This window comes from Pelophylax lessonae, assembly GCF_965119305.1.
Source record: "Pelophylax lessonae genome assembly, chromosome: 12".
Lineage (NCBI taxonomy): Eukaryota > Metazoa > Chordata > Amphibia > Anura > Ranidae > Pelophylax > Pelophylax lessonae.
The window spans coordinates 151,836,849-151,859,072 of NC_138779.1; the positions used below are offsets into that span (position 1 = coordinate 151,836,849).

The 22,224-nt window shown below is 42.5% G+C and overlaps 1 protein-coding gene across 1 annotated transcript in view; it reads right to left on the reverse strand.

The window, feature by feature from the left end:
• The window catches only part of TEAD2 (TEA domain transcription factor 2), a 93,086-nt gene that overhangs the window by 15,745 nt on the left and 55,117 nt on the right, over positions 1 to 22,224 (reverse strand). Inside the window, exons 5-7 of the mRNA XM_082273790.1 lie at positions 6,416 to 6,550; positions 3,752 to 3,810; positions 1,570 to 1,634 (exon numbers count right to left, since the gene is read on the reverse strand). Coding sequence (XP_082129916.1) covers positions 1,570 to 1,634; positions 3,752 to 3,810; positions 6,416 to 6,550 — 259 coding nt within the window. The remainder of the gene's footprint in view (positions 1 to 1,569; positions 1,635 to 3,751; positions 3,811 to 6,415; positions 6,551 to 22,224) is intronic.

Consider the following 22,224-nt stretch of genomic DNA (forward strand, 5'->3'; position numbering starts at 1 on the left):
TCAGTGACTCCATGATGGATAAGAAAAACTGCACCACAAGTGAAAAAAAACACACTGTAAGGGACACCCCACTGTGCTGGCCGCACAACAAGGCCCAGCATAGCACTACTGCTGTATAGCCCCAGGCACCACCAGACAGCTCACAGGAAGCTTCTGCACAGTGTGCGGTGATCAGAAAAAGACATGTCTGGCTATGAGCATTAGAGGCCGAGGACTTCCCACTGCCGAATCACCGCTCATCTGAGCTCCAAAAACATGGCCCCCACTATTTTCATAGGAAACCTTAGGAAAATGGCCTGCCGAGGCTACACAAACATGGCTGCCAATCAGTAGTTAACCAGGCTGGAAAATGGTGGTACCACATGGATCCCAGGGGTACACCCCAAAACCCATCAGGGGTAGAGGGGGACAGTTACTTACCACACCAGGAACAGGACACTTGCTCCATCGTAATGTGGGTGCTGTCGGCCATGGAAGAAACATTGCGACTCCGGCCGAAGCCAGTTCGTATGCGATATGTTTAACTCGCAGGCCAGCCCCCATCCAGGGGGGCTATGTCTTGGCTGACCTAGTGCAGAGCTGCAGTCTGCACGCACTCACTGGCCGGACTGGGAGGACCCTAAGGATTTATATTATCTAGTTTGTCGCCCAGTCCGGCAGTTGACAGGAACAAAAATAATAAAAGAAGGAAAAAATTCCATTTAAAAGAAAAAATAGCTAGGACCACAGATCCCAGTAACTAGGTCCATACTCCTGACTAGGCAGAAAAAAAAAACTGAATAGCTATATCAGGAAGTGGGAGTATACCCCCAGGGACTGCCACATAGGCGTGCTTAAGCTTTTCTCTGCCTAGTGTCCTACTCCTGTAGGGGGCAGCATAACCCTATGGTCATGAAGATGAAGAGCTGTGTCCGTCAATGAAGGAAAGAGAAATTGGTATTTAATTCATGAGCTGTTATTTTAGATCCATTTGGAATAGGTTGGCTTTCTGCCTTCTGATATAAGCTCCTCATAGAAATGCATTGTTAAACCCAGCCAGCAAAACCTACATTAGAACTGACTTTTGCATGTGGAAGAATGCAAAAAAATATATATTATAAAATTTATGTCGTAAAATCAGCTAATCTATGTCATATTCTATTTTTTCAAAAAAGGATTGATTTATTGGAAAAATATAAATAACCAAAGAGAAAAAAACACAGTTTGGCATGGCAAGGTATCGACAAAGAGAATCAGTAGTACGTGATTACATTTTTTAGTGAATTAAAAACATTTTTTTTTTCAAAGTTATAAATAAAACGTACAATGAGCATTCTGCATGTGTTATGCTTTTGTGAACCTTTTATTTATCTAATCTATCATATTCTATAATATTCTTTTGATCATATTCTATCTATGAATACCACATGCAAACCATTACCCTAAATACAATAAAATGTTTTTATATTTGTAGCCAATAGGAAGAAACAAGGAAAACAAAAAGGTCAAAATGAAAAGACTGAAAACAGAAAGATATTGGGAAGATGTAAAGCTGTCACAACTTAAAGTCAGAAAAAACAAAATCTGTACCTGGTACAGCAGGAGGGGGGGCAGCAGGCTGCAGGGGGTATGGAGGCTGGGAAAACGGCTTAACACTAAAGAAAATAATACAAATAATAAAATAAATATAGGTAAATAAATAAAATGGAAACACATTCACCTTTGAAGCCCTTTTCTGTCCCATGAAGCAGTGTAAGTAAAAGAAAAAAATCACAGAAAGAAAGATAAACAGTATCATACATAAAACTTATTTTACTGGGTGTAAAAAAATAAATAAAAGAAAAAGTGTAGTGATTAGACTCCTCTTTACTGTTGTCATTTATATAATTGTTTGATCACATTTACATCCAGAATTACTAACATGATTAGATTTAAGCCAGTATTTCAGAAGGTATATTAATCCAGTTTACAGGGTACATTAGATAGTATTGTGGGAAGAGGCCCATTCATTAGAATTATACCTTTCAAATAGAAAATGGAGGCGGGTTATCAGGCTTTATCTTTGGTTTGCTAAAACCCAACCTACAAACTGACCTGAGCAAACTTTATCGATTTTCTAAAACGTCAGACTGCTTTGGGACCATAAAAATCTGAGCTGTCTGGAAACATGCACAGCAATGTTCCCATTCATAGAAAGGATTGGCTGATCATACAATATATAGAATTAGCTAGGTTTCTGAGTCACTGGAATTTAGTGTACAGCTTTAACTTTAAAGCCTCATGCACACAGGGTGTTAGAATAACGAGCTGCAGAGCCACTGCTAACGCCAGGAAAAAGCAGCTGTAAAAACGTGCTTTTAGTAGCTTTTTCTATTGGCGTTATTTACACGTTTAGCCATGTTAGCTTTTAGCAGCGTTTTTTTGCCTCTATTCAAAAATCAATGGTTGCCTATGAGCCGTCTTTGATACTGCTTTCAGCCCATTGATTTGAATAGAAGTTGCATCCAAGTTGGAGAAGGATGATCAAACTTGTGGTGCAACTTGCGCTCTGAGGATCTTGAGGGGAAACTCCACGCCAAAATGGGAAAAAAAGAATGGCGTGGGCCCCTCCCCCAAAATCCATACCAGACCCTTATCCGAGCATGCAGTTCAGGAAAGGGAAGGGGAGGGGACGAGTGAGCGGCCCCACTCCCCCCTCGACCATACCAGGCCACACACCCTCAACATGGGGGGGTGGGTGCTTGGAGCAGGGTGGGCTCTGCACCCCGCACCCCAAAGCACCTTGTCCACGTGTTCATGAGGACAAGGGCCTCTTCCCAACAACCCTTGTCCCCTTTCCTGACCCGCAGGGCTGCATGCTCGGATAAGGGTCTGGTATAGATTTTGGGGAAACCTCATGCCGTTTTTTTTGCGTGGGGCTCCCCTCAAAATCCATACCAGACCCGAAGAGCTTGGTTTGGAACCTGAGGGGGACCCCAAAGCCGTTTTTTTCCCATTTTGGCGTGGAGTTCCCCCCCAAGATCCTCAAAGCGTATGTCGCACCACAAGTCGAATCATTCTGATCCGACTTGGATGCAACTTCCATTCAAATCAATGGGCTCCCATAGGAAACCATTGATTTTCACATTAAAAAAAAAAAACGTATAGCGTGGCTTAACCCTGTATAAGCAACGTTAAGCAGCCTTTAGCAGCATCAGACGTTTTTACAGCTCTAACGCTGGTCCTCAGAACACACTGGCCCTGGTTGTTTTTTGCAGCTTGAAAACGCTGATGCCACTTACAGCTGCAAAACGTCTGTGTGTGCATGAGGCCATAAGATAACATGAAGGGACATTTTTAAGCTGCAAAAAAAAAAAAAAAAAACGTCTGACGCTCCTAAAAGCAGTTGCAAAAATGCCCTGTGTGCATGAGGCCTAAAACTGAAATAACTCCTCCAGTCCAAAGACATGCTGGTAAGTTGATTGGCTCCTATCTAAACTTGCCTTGGTAGGTGTATGTATGAATGTGAGTTAGGGAACTAAGCAGATTGTGAGCTCCTTGAGGGCAGAGACTGAAGTGAATGTACAATATATATGTAAAGCGCTGCGTAAACTGAAAGCACTATACAAGAACCTGTAATAAATAAAAACATAGAAAACAAACACTTATTCAATGCATGTTTTAAAAGTCCTAGGGGAAAATATGTTAAAAGAATGCAACGCCAGCAAGAAAATATGTTCTGTACAGAATGTGACATTATTATCAGAGAGATGTGTAAGCAGGCAGTACTTACTCTTGTGTCGGCCGGGGCTGGCCGGCTCCTCCGGGCCAGAACTGAAAAAAGTCTGGAGACTAGAGAAAAGAAAAAAATAAGGGATTATTATATCTACACTTCATTTGCAATCTTTGTTTAAAATATTAAAAGAAAGAACTATAATTAATTTGAGTGAAAATACGCACTTACAAGGTTTACTATAAAAGCCGTGCTTGAAGACCTGGGTTTGCTTTACTAAAGATAAACAGGTTATGTAGCCTTCACTTTGTGGATGTTGTGAAAATTAACTTTGCAAAAAATACTCAAAATCACATGCACTGAATTAAAGCTGAATTTTTGCTTGCACATAATTGAATGATGGAAGTTAGCAAAGCTTCACCTTGTTCACTAAGCTAGAGAGAAAATTCCCTTGCAAAGTGAACAGCCTGTTTGCCTTTAGTAAATCAACCCCTATATATTCCATGAGGTTAGTAACGCATTCGGCCATGTCCCTGCAGATTCCCAGGAGAACAGAATAAAAACCACAGCCACATCCATATAAGGAAACCAGCCTCTAAAGCTGCCCATAAATGGATGTTTTTTTTTTTTTTGATCATCCAGCTGACTGATCAAAAATAAAAAACAATAAAAACACAGCAATCCAATTCCTGCAGTCAGAGTACACTGATCAGCGCTGCAGTCGATTGGCTGCAAACAAAAATATACCAACAGTCCCCAACCAGCTAAATATCAATCCATTTATGGCCAGCTTTAGCTGCACTAAACTATTTTTCTGAATTCCTTACTACTGTAGCATTAGGTGTACTGCAAACTAATGTACTTTTAAGGCCACTGTACACATAGGTGTTAAAATGGTGCTATGAACTTTCTAAAGCTTATTAGACGGTCCCTTGCACCTGGGGACAAAAAAAAAAAAAAAAAAAACAGCAGGTCACATGACTTAACTGACATGACCAACAATCTAAGTGTCTGCTTAATGCTAAATTGAACACAAGCTGCAATGTTTACTATGACAGATGCTGCAGACCTTGTTCTCCTAAAGTATAACTAAAGGCAAAACTTTTTTTTTCCATTTTAAAAAGAGTGGAGAGGGATTAGAATACCTGTTATGTTTTTACTGCCGTCTCTGCCTACACTGGAGAAATTAACCCTCTCAATTTGTTTTGTTTACTGTTATCACTGACCGTAAAAGAAAATCCCAAATTTTAGGTTGTCTCCAGAAATGTAATAGAGGGGGCATCTTCCAATGGTAACGTTAGTTCTGGAGACCTTGGTGACAACCAGGGATGCAGTCAGTTTGGAGGGACTTTCTCCCACTTCCTGTTTGGCTATGGAGCAAGAAGTGAAGAGAAATCTTCCCAATGGGCCACAGATTGGATAAAAAAAAGTAAGAAAAAAAAAAAAAAAAACAGGAGTTATAACCCTCCCTTACTCTATCAACTATGGAAAATCTTTTTTTACCTATAGTTCTACTTTAATGTCTCTCCCATTAGGTAGGGCTAACTACTACATAGGTAGGGCTCACTACTAGGAACAGTGAGCTACAGCCTTCATACTGACTGTGCTATAGCATTTAATGAATGTGCTCTATAAGGGAATACTAAAAGAAAATATTTGGATATGCAGGCGCTTTGAGCATTAAACACTGTAAAGTATATGTAGATATTGAGTTACAGAAAAAACTCCAGCCAAAATGTTATTGTTAAGCTTTGGATTAGTTATCAACCGATATCGGTTTTTCGTTGCCGATACCGATATTTTGGCCAATGCATATCGGTATCAGCCGATATTTTCGTACATTTAAACATTTTTTTTTTTTTATTTGACAGGTACTCTTGTGGAGGGATCTGGGGGTCTAAAAGACCCCAAACCTCTCCTCTGCACTTAAATGCATTCAGAACGCCAAGTTTGGCTGTTTTTGAATGCTGCCAGTACCCGGAAATGATGTCATGACATCACTTCCGGGTTTTTGCATGGAGACCCAATCAGAGCCGAATGCGGCTTTGATCGGGTCTTCTGCGGCCATGCAGGCTTATTGCCCGGGTCTCCCGGTGGGACGGGAGACCCGGGCAAGCTGCGGAAGGAGACAGGAAGGGGAGACGTCCCCACCGCTCCTTGTAATTACACCCGAGCGGCTTATCAGCCGCATCGGTTGTCATTACAAGACAGCCGACCGTCGGCTATGGACGCCGGTGCGGGGGTGATGCCTCTAGCTGCAGGCATCACTCCGTTATAAGCACTTTTCCAATATCGGTAATATCAGGAAAAGTACAGATCAGCCCTCTCTATATGGGCTTTGCCGATAATCAGTCGATCTCTACTTTGGATATAGTGGCAAAGGGTTTAGAATCTCTATCAGTTCTTTATCTCCACTGTGGAAAATCCCCTTCCTTCTAATGCCATCTCTAAAACAGAAGTGTGTAAAATCTCCCCAACACTGAAACAAAGAGCAACAAAAGGACTTTTAAAATATGATGAGGAAAATTTAGAACATTTGGCAGGTTTTCATAATGTGACCCCTTTGGTGTGATTCGCTTTGTTATCTGTGACATCAGATAAAGGTAATAATCATATGTTAGAGGAAATCTTTAATTCGGGGACTCAAAGTTTTGTCTAGAGCTGTGCTTCAAAAGAACAACAAGAAAAAAACAAACCCAAAAAAAAAACATGGTGATCACTTACCCCGGCATTGGGAGGGAATGGGGTCTGTGATATACTGGGTACTCCTAGCTTATTCTGAATGGCTGTTGCAGAAATTAGTTGTGCTGAAGACATTGCTGCCATACTCTGTAGAGCTTTATCTTTTGCTACCTGATCCTGAAACATGAGCATAAAAACACCATATGTATGAACAAACCACCCTACTAAAGGGATAAAACAATATTACAACTTTTCTACGACTGCAAACTAAAGCCATCTCAATACATATACTGCATTTACACTGTTCTGCACACAACAGAGTTTGGTAAGATTTAGTGAAAAAATGCTAATTATGTTTAGCAAAAAAAGGACTTCTCTTACCTATTAAAAAAAATGCCTTTATTTTTTCAACATGAACAAAAAGGGCATTGGTGGGTAAACGTATTCATGTTATGGTTAAAAAAATAATTTGATTATTATTTATAGATTATATAAAACAGAATTAACAGAATAAAGAAAACCATGCTAACATACCAGGATTTTGCTTATTTACACTTTTACATTAAAACAATGTTGATGTTAAAACACATTTTTAAATATTAGCAAACAAAAATTCTGGTTATTTAATTTTCAGTTCACCTTCTTCCTTATTTCATCTTAGGCAACATTTTAGGCGATACTAAGGAGTCTCCAGAAAATATAAGAAGCCACCAGTGAATTTAATCCACAAATGCCCAAACAAAATAGAGATAGCAGTTTTTGGCAAGTTGGATTTTAAGGACTTATGATTTATTGAATCAAATATCTAAAACACTGTACCTGGAGTTCTCTTTTGATAGCCAGACACTGGTCTATAAAATAAAGTAGTCCCTTCTAGGGAAGCCCAAAGGTACAGTATTGGTCTATGTTTTGGCAGTCAACCATAAAGGAGATTTTTTGGGGGGTTACATAAGGGAGCCACATCCAGTTTTGGCTTTTTTACACGTCAAAAGTTTTGGCCAGCGTACAGTTTCCTCAAAATGAACTTGTGCTTTGCCCATGCAAAGCATCAGGCTCACCTAACTTCTACTCTCTGCAGGTGTTCACTCGCAATCCTTTTGCTATCCCATAGCTCTTCTCAGCCAATGGAAATGAAAAAAGGAACCCCTGTCAACAAGGCTGAGAATGCTCTTCCCACCTCTGTGTGACAGCACTGAGTGCCTGAGCAGCCAATCACCAAGCACCAGTGCTATCGTATGAGAGAAGGGGGAGTGAGTTCATTGGCCTACCATGCTCAGAAAAGGGGCATTTGCACCTGACCGCTGAACAGCAGGCAAAAACTTCAAAAGGAATGGGAGGGTAGCTGTTGAGTAAAGCTCATTAGGCTCCATTCACATATTGGCATCCTGAATCCGAATCACGGCAAATCGCGGGACGCCCACGTTATTACCGTCACTTCCAGTGGCAACCCAAAACGCAACGCAAAAGAAGTTCTTGCACTTTTTTGGGGTGACAGGCATCCCGCGATTCTGTTTGCGCAATCTTACTGCGATTGGTCGGACGGCAATCTCGGCAAAATCTCGCCACGATCCAGGACGCCAATTTGTGAATGGAGATTTAAGGCTCCTTTCTCACTTGTGTGACCTAAAAGTCGCACGATTTTACCGTGATTTTGACTGGACTTGAAACAATGCCTGTGTAATCTTTAGGTCTATAGACCTCAAAATGCATCAAAGTCAGACCAAAGTAAGGGACTACTTTGAAGTCTCACAGATATAAACGGTACTCATTGGAGATCATGGGGTACAGGACCAAGTCACAGGACAAGTTGCACAAGTGTGAAAGGGGCTTAAGGGGGCATTACACTTAAAAACCATGTTTAAAAAAAAAAAAAAGCAAAGCTACAACATTTCCAAAATGACATTTTTAATCAATTCATCAAATAGAAGCCATATATACTGCATAATGGTAATGAATTCATTCACTGAGTTTTTTTTTTTTCTTTTTTTGAGGAAGTGGTTTGTTTAGGCAACCAACAGAGTTTATTAAAATGCAATACAAGTATCCCACTTCCCATTTGAGAATGTTCATCCAACCACAAGAATGTCAATCTGATTTTGAGTACTATTAGAACTGCTTTGCTATAGAAAAAGTGGGCTGTAGGAGAGGAAAAGGCCAAACACATGCTGTCTTCTAACAAGCACAATGAAATCACAATGGAATTATGTCTGGTTGCTGCAGACATGGTGCCCCCTTTGTTGGCTGTCATTTTTTTTTTTAAAGAAAAACTCTAAGGAAATTTTAATGGTAATAATAGTAATTCAATCTCAGGAGGTGTATGCCACCCCTTGGATATCTGCCTGTTTTTTATACCTTATTTAAGCAATGAAGGTATAGCTTTTGCTATACTTCTGGCGTTCCAACATAGCAACTGTCCTGTCATTTGCCTGCCATTCCTCTCTCCTTGTCTATTCACAGAATGCTTTACATCAACACATTCTGTGAACCCAATCAAGAAATACAAAGCGATCTGTAAATGGGCATGGTAGAGGGGGATGAACAGGACGGCTGCAGAGTAAGAGTACTGCAAGTCTGCTGTTGGAGATCCAGATATATAGCAAAAGATAAATTATCAGTATTCAAAGAAAGTGTAAAATGGTAAAGAGCAGGCAGCGATCTGGAGGAAGTGTACACCTCCAGAGATTTAATTATTTGTAACCCAGCAGACTTTTTTTTTTAGGTTTTAGGAGTTCTTCTTTAAATTGGCTAACAGACTAGAAACCAATAACATTATTGTAATTTCTTCCCATTAAATACATACATTATCTCGCAAAAATGAGTACACCCCTCACATTTTTGTAAATATTTTATTATATATCTTTTCATGTGACAACACTGATGAAATGACACTTTGCTACAATGTAAAGTAGTGAGTGTACAGCTTGTATAACAGTGTCAATTTGCTGTCCCCTCAAAATAACCCAACAGACAGCCATTAATGTCTAAAATTGAGTACACCCCTAAGTGAAAATGTTCAAATTGGGCCCAAAATGTCAATATTTTGGGTGTCCACCATTATTTTCCAGCACTGCCTTTACCCTCTTGGGCACTGAGTTCACCAGAGCTTCACAGGTTGCCACTGGAGTCCTCTTCCACACCTCCATGACGACATCACGGAGCTGGCGGATGTTTCGAGAACTCCACCTTCCGTTTGAGGATGCCCCACAGATGCTCAATAGGGTTTAGGTCTGGAAACATGCTTGGCCAGTCCATCATCTTTACCCTTAACTTCTTTAGCAAGGCAGTGGTTGCCTGGGAAGTTTGTTTGGGGTCGTTATCATGTTGGAATACTGCCCTGCAGCCCAGTCTCTGAAGGGAGGGGATCAGGCTCTGCTTCTGTATGTCACAGTACATGTTGGCATTCATGGTTCCCTCAATGAACTGTAGCTCCCCAGTGTCGGCAGCATTAATGCAGCCCCAGACCATGACACTCAAACCACCATGCTCATCAGACAACAGGACATGGTTCCAGTAATCCTTATCCTTATTCTGCTTGTCTTCAGCAAACTATTTGCAGGCTTTCTTGTGCATCATCTTTAGAAGAGGCTTCCTTCTGGGAGGACAGCCATGCATACCAATTTGAAGCAGTGTGCGGCGTATGGTCTGAGCACTGACAGGCTGACCCCCCACCCTTTCAACCTCTGCAGCAATGCTGGTAGCACTCATACGTCTATTTTCCAAAGACAACCTCTGGATAGGTTGCTGAGCATGTGCACTCAACTTCTTTAGTCGACCATGGCGAGGCCTGTTCTGAGTGGAACCTGTCCTGCTAAACCACTGTATGGTCTTGGCCACCGTGCTGCAGTTCAGTTTTTGGGGCCTTGGCAGTCTTATTATAGCCTAGGCCATCTTTATATAGAGTAACAGTTCTTTTTCAGATCCTCAGAGTTATTTTCCCATGAGGTGCCATGTTGAACTTCCAGTGACCAGTGATGAGAGAGAGCGAGCGATACCACCAAATTTAACAAACCTGCTACCCATTCACACCTGAGACCTTGTAACACTATAGAGTCACATGACATCGGGGAGGGAAAATGGCTAGTTGAGCCCAATTTGGACATTTTCACTTAGGGGTGTACTCACTTCTGTTGCCAGCGGTTTAGACATTAATGGCTGTGTGTTGAGTTATTTTGAGAGGACAGCAAATGTACACTGTTATACAAGCTGTACACTCACTACTTTACATTGTAAGTGTTATTTATTCAGTGTTGTCACATTAAAAGATATAATAAAATATTTACAAAAACCTGAGGGGAGTACTCACTTTTGTGAGATACTGTATGTGTCAGCTTGTTTTAGAAGGCAGTTTCAAATGCACTGGCAAAGTACGGTAACCCATAGCAACCCAATGACATATTTTACTGATCTCACATTAGTGTATTTATATAGCGTGAACATAAACTGTAAGGCCTCATGCACACTAGACGTTATCAAAATGTCAATAGAAAGCTATAGCTATAGAAGGAGTTTTTGAGCTTTTTTGCAGTAGCGTTTTTCAGCTGTAGCATTTTTTAGCAAAACTTTACTCCCACAAAAGCTTATGGCTCAAAAACGCTGATAAACGCAGAATAGCAGTGTTTTTAAGCATTTATCAGAGTTAGAGTGTTTTTACAGCTGAAAAACTCCTCAAAACACACTAGTTTTGGGTTTTTTTCCAGCCAGAAAACGCTCTTGCCAAAAACTTTTGATAACAGCCTATGTGTGTGTAATACCCTTGTAGAAAACCACAGTTCCCATGATGCCTTTCTCCCAGTCTCAAGAGTATGATGCATGAAACCTGAGATCAACACTAGAGAGTCTGAGAGCAGAAAATAAGTCTGCAGTGTCAGATAATGGTAGTCCACTCCTGGCTACATGTGCATGGACTATAGGATTCCATGCTGGGGAGTTTATTGGCTGCAGAAAAAACATCTGAAGCCAAAAAAACAGCAGCTGTAAAAGCGTCCAGTGTACATGAGGCCTAAAGCATGCTTGCCATCAGTCTCTCTTCTAAAAAAAGATCACATGCTGAAGTCCCTAACACAGTTATACACACATGTATACCCTCCAGGGGCAGTTTGCCTGGGAGACAGCATATTTAAGTAGTATGGCTTTTGGGCTGTAATGTGACCAGCCTCTTCTTTAACCACTTACCGCCCGCCCGCCCGCCGTCATATGACGGCGGGACGGTGCGGCTATTATCCTGGGCGGACGTCATATGACGTCCGCCCATTCAAGCACGGCAGGCGCGCGATCGCGGGCGCGCCGCCGTGCACTGCCGGTGTCGGTGTGTCCCCGGGACACAGCCGGTCACCGGCAGGGGGGAAACAGCCAATAGGCATGGCTGTTTCCCACGTGATCGGCTGTGTTCCAATGACACAGCCGATCACAATGGAGGCGGCCGGGAGATGACCGCGCATGCGCGATCGGGAGCGCGCAGCGCGGTCATGTCGGTGGCACTGTGTTCCGTAGGAACATAGCTGTCACCGGCAGTAGTAAACAGTCACTGACAGTGACTGTTTACTATGTGATCGGCTGTGAATCCATTCACAGCCGATCACAAAATGTAAACAAAGAGCAGTAACTGACTGTTACTAGCTCTTCTCCCCTCATACAGTTTCCAGTATGAGGGGAGAAGAGCTAGAAATAGTGAGTTACTGCTCTGTACACATGTAAAAAGTAAAATCACACTAAAATCACAGTAATAAAGGTCCCCACACAGTCCCCAGCCCCCCCCCCAATGTCACCTGTCACCCAACAGTCACCTCATCAGTGCCCAGAAATTGACACCCATAACGTTCACATGTGAGCGCAGCGATCGCAGGCAAAATCACCGCGATTCTGCCTGCGATCCGGAAATCATTGCAAATTGCGGGACGCCTGTGCGTTGCCCGTGATTTGCAATAGCACCCCAAACGCTGTGCGATGTTGCCGCCATTTCCGCCTGCCGAATCGCAGTAACATCGCGCAAACATCGCATGACGCCCAAAAAAGTACAAGAGTTTCTTTGGGACGTCATGCGTTGTTTGCGTGATGTTACCGCGATTCGGCAGGCGGAAACATCGCACAGCGGGCAACGCACAGGCGTCCCGCCATTTGCAATGATTTCTGGATCGCGGGCAGAATCGCAGTGATTCTGCCCGCGATCGCTACGCTCACATGTGAATGTAGCCTAAAGTTCACCGGTCACCAGAGACTGCCATCAGTACCGCCGTGCACCATCGCCCGTCACCTGTCACCCATCAGTGACCATCGCCCCGTCACCTGTCACCCCATCAATCACCGTCACCTGTCACCCCATCAGTCATCGTCATCTGTCACCCCATCAGTCATCGTAACCTGTCACCCCATCAGTCACCGTCACCTGTCACCCCATCAGTCATCGTCACCTGTCACCCCATCAGTCACCGTCATCTGTCACCCTATCAATCATCGTCACTTGACACCCCATCAGTGATCGTCACTTGTCACCCCATCAATCATCGTCACATGTCACCCGGTCAGTGATTGTCATCTGTCACCTCATCAATCATCGTCACCTGTCACCTCATCAATCATCATCACCTGTCACCCCATCAGTCATCATCACCTGTCACCCCATCCGTCATCGTCACCTGTCACCCCATCAGTCATCGTCACCTGTCACCCCATCAGTCATCGTCACCTGTTTGCCATATACATGCAATCACTTACTGACCGCCTAACGACTATATGCGTCGGCCATTAAAAGCTAAATACTGGGGTTATGGCAGAAGATAGCCCCCATAACCCCGGTATTTTTTGAAACGGCGGGCGGTCGGCTTTCAGATAAGGGTGGTCCCAGTGGCGGATTCGCCGCGGAATTACCCTTACGGTGCAGGGGAAGAGGTGCCCCCCCCCCCTCCTGCCGCGTCCCAGACGTTTTCCCAGCTTACCGGACCCGCCGGCAGCTGGAAAAACTATCCGGTCCCGGATCCTCAGAGACAGGAAGTCGAGTGAGGGCAAGATGGCCCTCACTCAACTCTATGGTCTTGGAGGACCGGAGCTACGTCAAAAGACGTTGCCTAGCAACCGGTTTAAAGGGCCGCTTTTTTTTTTTGCTTTTTTTTTTTTCCTCTTTCAACAATTTTTTTTTTTTTTTTCTTTTTTAGTGTAGTTGTGAGGTGTGAGGTCTTTTTGACCCCAGATCTCACAATAAAGAGGACCTGTCATGCCTATTTCTATTACAAGGGATGTTTACATTCCTTGTAATAGGAATAAAAATGATCAAAACATTTTTTTTTTTTAAACTGTGTAAAAATAAAAAAATAATAAATAAAATAAATAGGAAAAAAAAAAAAAAAAAAAAATTAAAGCGCCCTGTCCCCGTTAGCTCGCGCGCAGAAGCAAACGCATACGCAAGTCCCGCCCACATATGTAAACGGTGTTCAAACCATACATGTGAGGTATCGCCGCGATCGTTAGAGCGAGAGCAATAATTTAAGCCCTAGACCTCTTCTGTAACTCTAAGCTAGTAACCTGCAGAAATTTTTAAAATGTTGCCTATGGGGATTTTTAAGTACCAATGTTTGGCGCCATTCTGTGAGCATGCGCAATTTTGAAGCATGACATGTTGGGTATCTAATTACTCGGCGTAACATTATCGTTCACATTATGGAAAAAAAATTTGCTAAATTTACTGTTTTCTTATTTTTTAGATCAAAAAAGTGATTTTTTTTTCAAAAAAATCGCATTTGGAAGACTGCTGCGCAAATATGGTGTGATAAAAAATATTGCAACGATCTCCATTTTATTCTCTAGGGTCTCTGCTAAAAAAAAATATATAATGTTTGGGGGTTCCAAGTAGTTTTCTAGCAAAAAAATGATTTTAGCTTGTAAACACCAAGTGTCAAAAATAGGCCCAGTCTTAAAGTGGATAAATGGACAACTTTGTGTAAAGCGCTACTTGGATGTTAGGCCTATGTATGTGGCCAGGCTGTGAAAAAGTGTTACACATGTGGTATCGCCATACTCAGGAGGAATAGCAGAATGTATTTTGGGGTGCAATTTTTGCTATGTACATGCTATGTGTTAGAAATATTGCATAAATGGACAGCTTTGTGTAAAAAAAAATGTGTTTTCGTTTTCTTTCCACATTTTCCAAAAACTTGTGGAAAAAAATTACATATTCAAAAGACTCATTATGCCTCAAAAATTATACGTTGGGGTGTTTGCTTTCCAAAATGGGGTCATTTTATAGGGGTTTCCATTGTCCTGGTGCTCCAGGGCCTTCAGAAGTACGATAGGTTGTCAGGAAATTATATGTGAAATTTGTGCTCCTAGAATGCCGGACGGTGCTGGTTGGATGTTAGGCCTCTGTATGTGGCCAGGCTGTGAAAAAGTCTCACACATGTGGTATCGCCATACTCAGGAGGAGTAGTAGAATGTGTTTTGGGGTGTAGTTGCAAGTATACATGTGCTGTGTGAGAGAAATAACCTGTTAATACGGCAATTTGTAAAAAAAAATAAAATAAAAAAAAAAATCTTCATTTTGCAAAGCATTGTGGGAAAAAATTACAACTTCAAAAAACTCACCATGCCCCTTATTAAATACCTTGGAATGTCTACTTTCCAAAAAGGGGTCATTTGGGGGGTATTTGTACTTTCCTGACTTTTTAGTGTCTCAAGAAATGAGATAGGCCTTCAGTACATCAGGTGTGATCAAGTGTGATCAATTTTCAATGATTCGCACCATAGCTTGTGGACTCTATAACTTTCACAAAGACCAAATAATATACACTTACTTGGGTTATTTTTACCAAAGATAAGTAGCAGTATAAATTTTGGCCAAAATTTGTGAAGAAAAATTACTAATTTGCAAAATTTTATGACAGAAACAAAGAAAAATGCGTTTTTTCACAATATTTTCAGTCTTTTTTTATTTATAGCACAAAAAATAAAAAACCCAGTAGTGATTAAATACCATCAAAAGAAAGCTCTATTTGTGTGAAAAAAAGGACACAATTTTTGAATGGGTACAGTGTTGCATGACTGAGTAATTCTCAGTCAAAGTGTGAGAGCGCTGAAAGCTGAAAATCGGTCTGGGCAGGAAGGGGGTGAAAGTGCACTGTAGGTAAGTGGTTAATCATATATGACACTGCAGATTCTTCACACTGCTGGCCTACATTTTAAAAAGAAGGCATAAAATGCAGTCAGAGGGCAGATCATGATCTCCACTCTCTCTTATGAACACGTACCTTAGCATTTGGCAACACTGCAAAAACTTGCTGTTTATGGCAAAAAAAGCCACACACAAGTCTTGCACTGGCTTTCAACATTAAAAAACAACACTGACATCATATAAAATTGCAAAACTTCTGCTCTGCAAACTACAAGATATGCTCCTGCTCAGGCTCCTACAAATTGTCTAGTATGGTAGAACCTGAAAACCTGCTGCCCAATGCTCTTCCATGCAGAAATGGTCTACAGGATTCCGAGATCTATAGGATGTGCCCGATCAGATTTGATGAGGATTGAAGAAAAGGGAATCATGTTTTACTCACTCCTTACCCAACAATCCTAAAAGAAACTCTCCATCTGGAGAAGCTTGGGGTCTGACATTTTCTGGCTGAAATGAAAAAATAAACTACAGCTTGGACTTAAGAAATAAGTAAAGATAACTGGAAAACATCTCACATGTCCACTGCCCAGGGCAGATTGAAGCCTCGTACACACGCAACGAATTTCCGCCGACCGGTGGTTCGTCTTTTGTCCAGAGCGGTGTCTGTTGGTTGGAATGTGCTCTAGACTGCACATGAATTTTGTCGTCCGTCAGAATTATACTTCAGAAGTGATATCATGTGGTGTATTGCTTTCTTTGTGTTCTTTCATCTCTGAGCATGCCTAGTCTTGCTCATAAGATTTTTCCCTGTCGAAATCTGTACTGACTGCACGAAAATCGGACGTGTTTTGACGGTGGACAAAAATTTTATAGCCTGCACACCAGAATTTTTTCGGCCGAAAAGTCAGAGTCGGTTGTCGAGAGCACCATACTAACAAGCCGAAAATCGGCAGATCGGTCGTCGGACGAAAATTCCCGGCCGAATTTCGACTCGTGTGCACGGGCCTTAAGATTTGTGACATGTACTAAAACAACTGCTCAACAGAACTGGAAGAAAGAATTTTAGCTTGATTGAAAGATGTCCCTTGAGTATTTGACAACTTCTTCTTTGCTACTTTTCTCTCTTTATACTAACTTACTTTTACGTCACTCTGTCTGCATTAGCCAAGTCAGAATGCTCCTGGCAGTAACAGTGGGACACATTTCTCAAACTGACACTTTTTTAGTAAGAAACAAGAAATTTAAAAAAATGATGTCTATTACCTAGAGCTCAATGAATACACAGCTATTTTCCCTTGCGGTGTACTGCTAAATCGAGTACATTTAAGTTATGTGGGAAAGATGATGTTCTACCATTAGCTTTTAAATGCACAGTTATGCTTAAGTGTAATTTCACCCAAGGCTGAAAGGTAAGCTAAAGGCGTTATGGCATACTACAGTGACTCCCTTATCTCTAAGCATCCAGCATTACCTGCTGAAGGTGAGGTGTTGTTACATCTTTGTAGTGGCACCCAAAAGGCGGCCAAGCCTGTATTATGCCTACAGGCAAAGGCCTACAGGCATAGCTGACTTTTCTGCAAGATTTCATGATCATCTTCTTTTAGTTTAAACTTAAAGCATAACTGTAACCATTAATTCCAAGTTAAAAAGCTCCTCCACATAATTAAAGTTCTTACAAAGTTCTAAACCCCAAAGTGCAAGTTTTCTCGTTGCACTCCTATGCCGATTTGACTCTGGCCTTGTCTCTAGGAGCCAGAAGCAGATTTGATGCTGGTAGTTCACCTCTACTGGGAATAAAGGCCTTCCCATACCAATCCCAGCCATGCACACTGCTCCAGATGCCCTGAGCAATCGAGTGACTTGATGATCATGGAAGTACTTCCTGCAAGGATTCTGCATACCAGGCACTCTTTTTTTTGCGGGAACACAGAGGTGGATTATTACATAACTCTGACATTGCAAATTCCTTCTCTCTGCATAACTTAGATGCCAGGAATCTGATGCAAGTATATTTGTGAGTAACTGAAAATTAAATATACAGGATGTGGTGCAGGCATTTTAAAGCACATAAAGATCTGAAGCGTTAGTAATGAGATTAGGAGCTGAGGTGTTAGGGCTACGCTGGCCACTGTTTTCAGAGAAGCCCCAATGCACAGATAAGGCAAAATGCTTTGTTCCCAATGTAGTGTGCTGAAGGCAAAGTGCTGCATCTAGTGCTTTTTTTCAAAGCAGTGGGTTGCAACAGAAACCACATCATCGCAACACCGCTAAACTGGATAGAAATGTACTGAAATTTCCTTCACGTCATTTCAATAAAGTTCAACGAAAAAATGCATTTGCATTGTGTCTCATAGCACACACCAGCAATCATGCATTCAGTGCATGGTATAAATATGCCCCAAAGTAAATGTTTTTAAAGGTTTTAAAATGATGTTTTAGAGAGTACAGTTCAACTCTGAGCGCAGCCATTTTTTTTGGGGGGGGGGGGGGGGATTTAACATTTATGTCAGATTTATTTCCGTTTGTGACCCTATTTTGAGAGTGTTTTCATTTAAATCAACCCTGGCCGGGAGGTGAAAAAACTACCAACAGCATTACACTGTGAAAGAAGCAGCTGTAGGGTCCTTTCACATGGGCTTTCCGCCCGATGGACTCAGTTTTGCTCAGCGGGGATTGATCCGCCGATCCCTGCTGAGAAGGCGGATGACAGCTCTGTCTCCACTTACTTTGCAGAGACAGAGCTGTCAGATCCCCGCTCTCCTCTATGGGAGATCAGATGAAAATGGACCGCCTGTCTGTTTTCATCCTATCCTATCCGATCCGATTCTCCAGAGGGATGGAAAATAGGGTTTCCATCGGTCTGGATTTCACGGACAGGATCGGATCGGATAGCAGCGGAGATGTCTCTGCTGACATCCACTACTCCATAGGGGTGCATGGAGCATCCGATCAGGTCCACCTAAAAAACGGACAGGCGCACCTGATCGGAAAGCCCGTCTGAAAGGGGCCTTATAATCTGTTCAGTGTTGGACTCTCTTGAAGAGCTACATTACTAAATCATAGATTGTCCTTTAACATAGGGGTCAGCAGAAAGAACCACAGCAGCCAGCCTGGGACACTTTATTCAACACACCCTTCTGACTGTGTCCTCGGAAAGTAGCAGCACCTAAAACTGAAGTTTCATGACACTACCTGCTGGACAGGTAAGTATAAAGCTGATCTTTCACAGTGTATTACTATTAAAAGTCACCCCCCCCCCCCCCACTCCTACGGGGTCGTCTTAACAGTGGGACAAAGAAAGAAAAAATATACATGCCTAATCACTTGCCTACTGGGCACTTTCACTCTCTTCCTGACCAGGCCATTTTTCTTTTAGCGCTGTCACAATTTGAATGACAAATTTTATGGTCATGCAACACTGTACCCAAACAACAATTTTATCATTTTTTTCACACAAATAGAGCTTTCTTTTGGTGGTATTTAATCACCACTGGGTTTTTTTATGTTTTGCTAAATAAACATAGAAAAACTGGAAAAAAACAAACTTCATAGTTTGTTATAAAATTTTGCAAACAGATAATTTTTCTCCTTCACTGATGTGCGCTGATAACCACTTGCCGACCGCCGCACGACTATCTACGTCGGCGGTCAGCCCCTCACAGGCAAACTGACGTAGGTCTACGTCGCTTGCTTGTGAGGGTCTAGGGCGCAAGCGCGCGCCTCCGGAGACGCGCTCCCGCGTGGTCACGGACCCCCCCGCGCGTGTGACCGGCGGACTAGATGTCAGCCGGCCACCCTGCGATCGGCGGGGGAGAGGGAGAAAGTCAGGCAGCTTGTGTAAACAAGCTGCCTGTCATTCTCCTCGGTGTAAAGACACTGATCACACGGATCTACTATGTAGATCCGTTGATCAGTGTCCTTACAGCTCAAGCCACAGCCAATCACAGTAGAAAGCACGCCCCTAGGGACACACACAGCCCCTCCCTCCCAAAAAAAAGTTAACCCCTTCACTACCAGTGTATTTTTACAGTAACAGTGCATATGTATAGCACTGATTACTGTAGAAATGTCACTGGTAACCCCAAAAGTGTCCGATCTGTCCGCCCCAATGTCGCAAAAAAAAATCGCAGATCGCCGCCATTACGCGTTAAAAAAAAAACAACAAAAATGACAAAAATCTTTCCCTTTGTTAGTAAACGCGATAACTTTTGCGCAAACCAATCAAAATACGCTTTTTGCGATTTTTTTTTTACCAAACATAGGTAGCATAAAACAAATTGGCCGAAAATGTTAAAAAATTTTGATTTTTACATTTTTTTGGGGGGGAATTTCATATAAAAAAATGTGAAAAATATTGCTATTTTTGCAAAATTGACGCTCTTTTTTTGTTTATAGCGCATGATCAAGAAAAATCGCACAGGTGATCAGATACCACCAAAAGAAAGCTCTGTTTGTGGGAAAAAAGGACGCTAAATTCGTTTAGGTACAGCATCGCACGACCGCGCAATTGTCCGTTAAAGTCACGCAGTGCCGAATCGCAAAATACTCCCTGGTCGTTTAGCAGCCAAATCCTCCGGGGCTTAAATGGATAAGGCAACACTGATGGGCACTGATGAAGCGGCACTGCTGGGCATTGATGGCCACTGATAGGCTGCACTGATGAGTCAGCACCGATGGGCACTGATAGGCAACATTGATGAGTGGCACTGATAGGTGACACTGAGGAGGAGGCACTAGTGGGCACTGATTGGCAGCAGTGAAGGGCACTAATTGGCAGAACTTTTGCAGAAACCAATTATCGGCTTTTCTTTTCTCCTCCACACGATGACAGCATAAAAAGGAGCGGTGAAGAGAGCCATTAGCCAGCTTCTGTTGACATCGTGATCATATGTGATTCGATCTTGTGATCTGATCATGTAGTAAAAAGCCGCTGATTGGTTCTTTACCTCAATCTGTGTTCGGCAGTGTCCAGATGACGCTGCAAACGCCCACGCCCGGCAGCAGGCGTGATCACAGGAGGCTGCAATATGACGGCCTCCCAGAACTGAACAACCGTGCTGCAGCTGTCATTTGGCTATAGTACGGTCCGCAAGTGGTTAAAGTGCATCTAGACCCCCTCCCAAAATGTTATATATAGCAGTTTACCAGTCCCTATAAGAACCCTGCATTCATTTTTAAGCTTTTTTCCCTTTATTTTTACCTGGTAATCCTGTGAATAACACACCTCCTGCCCCTGGGTGGCTACACTCACTACTCCACTGTATTAATTGATAAAGGCATGGTTACCACCCAGAAGTGTCTTGAAACTGGGTGGAGAAAGAGAACATTTTCAGGTCAGATCACCGGTGGCGGCAAGAACACTGCATTTCTGGCATCACCAGTAGGTATTTCCTTTACCTGATTAAAATGTTCTTGACCTAAAAAAAGAAAACCGATGCAGCCACCACATCTAAGGACTGGATAGTTGCATTGCACAGTGCATTTTTCTTCTCAAGTTTTTCTTTGAGTCATTGGCTCCCACTACTGTCAATCACAGCCAGTGAGCCAATGAGGAGAGTGAAGGGGGCGAGGCTATGCATGTAAATGGACACACAGTGCAGCGGCTCGGGAGAGAGCCTGCTTGGGTGCCCCCAGACCAAACTGTTTGCTAGGGGGGCAGGAGGGAGGAGCCAACAGCACCAGCACCAGCGGGGGACCCCATAAGAGGAGGATCAGGGCTGCTCTGGGCAAAACCATTGCACAGAGCAGGTAAGTATGTGTTTATTGTTTTAAAAAGAAAATTTCCTTTAATATTACTTTAAAGGAAATCAGTATTAAAAAAAAAAAAACTGACTGAAGTCATAGGAGTAGCATAATAGTGGGGCCTCTAAGACTTACAAAATGGGGTCACCAGTGGCAGCCCCTGTATTTCAGTCCTATATCTCAATCTTGTTCTCCTGCAGATGGTGCCATGTCTGATATTTGACACTAACTGCAGCTCAGGACAACTGAAGTGGTGCTTTGGGGAAGCAAGGCCGAATTCTGACCCTACTCAGACAAAAGAGTTTTTTTTTTAGTTTCTAACCCCCCCCCCCCCCTGTTGTATCAATTCCCTCTGCTTCCTGGTGCCCCATCTCTCCCCTGCAGTGCTGCCAGCTTCCCCCCTTTCCTGTCCTGCCGGCTGCTGCTGGGAATGTTTTAAGATAAAGAGCGGGGGAAGGGGTCGGTAAATATTTAAATTTGCTGTCCCTTCCTTTTTTGAAAGAACACAGTGAGTGATCTCTACCAATCACTCCCGTATTCATTCTTAAAATATGTTTAATATGCTTCAGTTTGTGAATGAACAAGAAGCTGCTCAGCACAGAGCACTTTCCATTCATTCACTGTCCAATGCAGCTAAGGCTGCAGAGAAAGGGACTAGGGAATTTCTGTACTCAGTCCCTTTTCTCTGTCTCAAAAGTGAAACATCAGGGGTCTGTTTGGGCCTTCGGCATTTCCCCAAAGCCCCCCAACAGGTTTACTTAAACAACATGGTAGAAAAAAAAAATTGTGTGAAAAAATATTAAATAAATTAAATTGTAATAAATTATTTAAAAATAATAAAAATATAAAAAAAACGCTGACACAGTCCACTGCCCTATTGACACCGTCCACTGCTCTGCTGACATACACATACGTGTGTTTGTGCTCGAGGGTGCACACCCTAATGCAATAGGCTGCGCATACCAATGGGTGGCTGTGACCATTTACCACAAGCTCTCAGATGGTTAGTTAT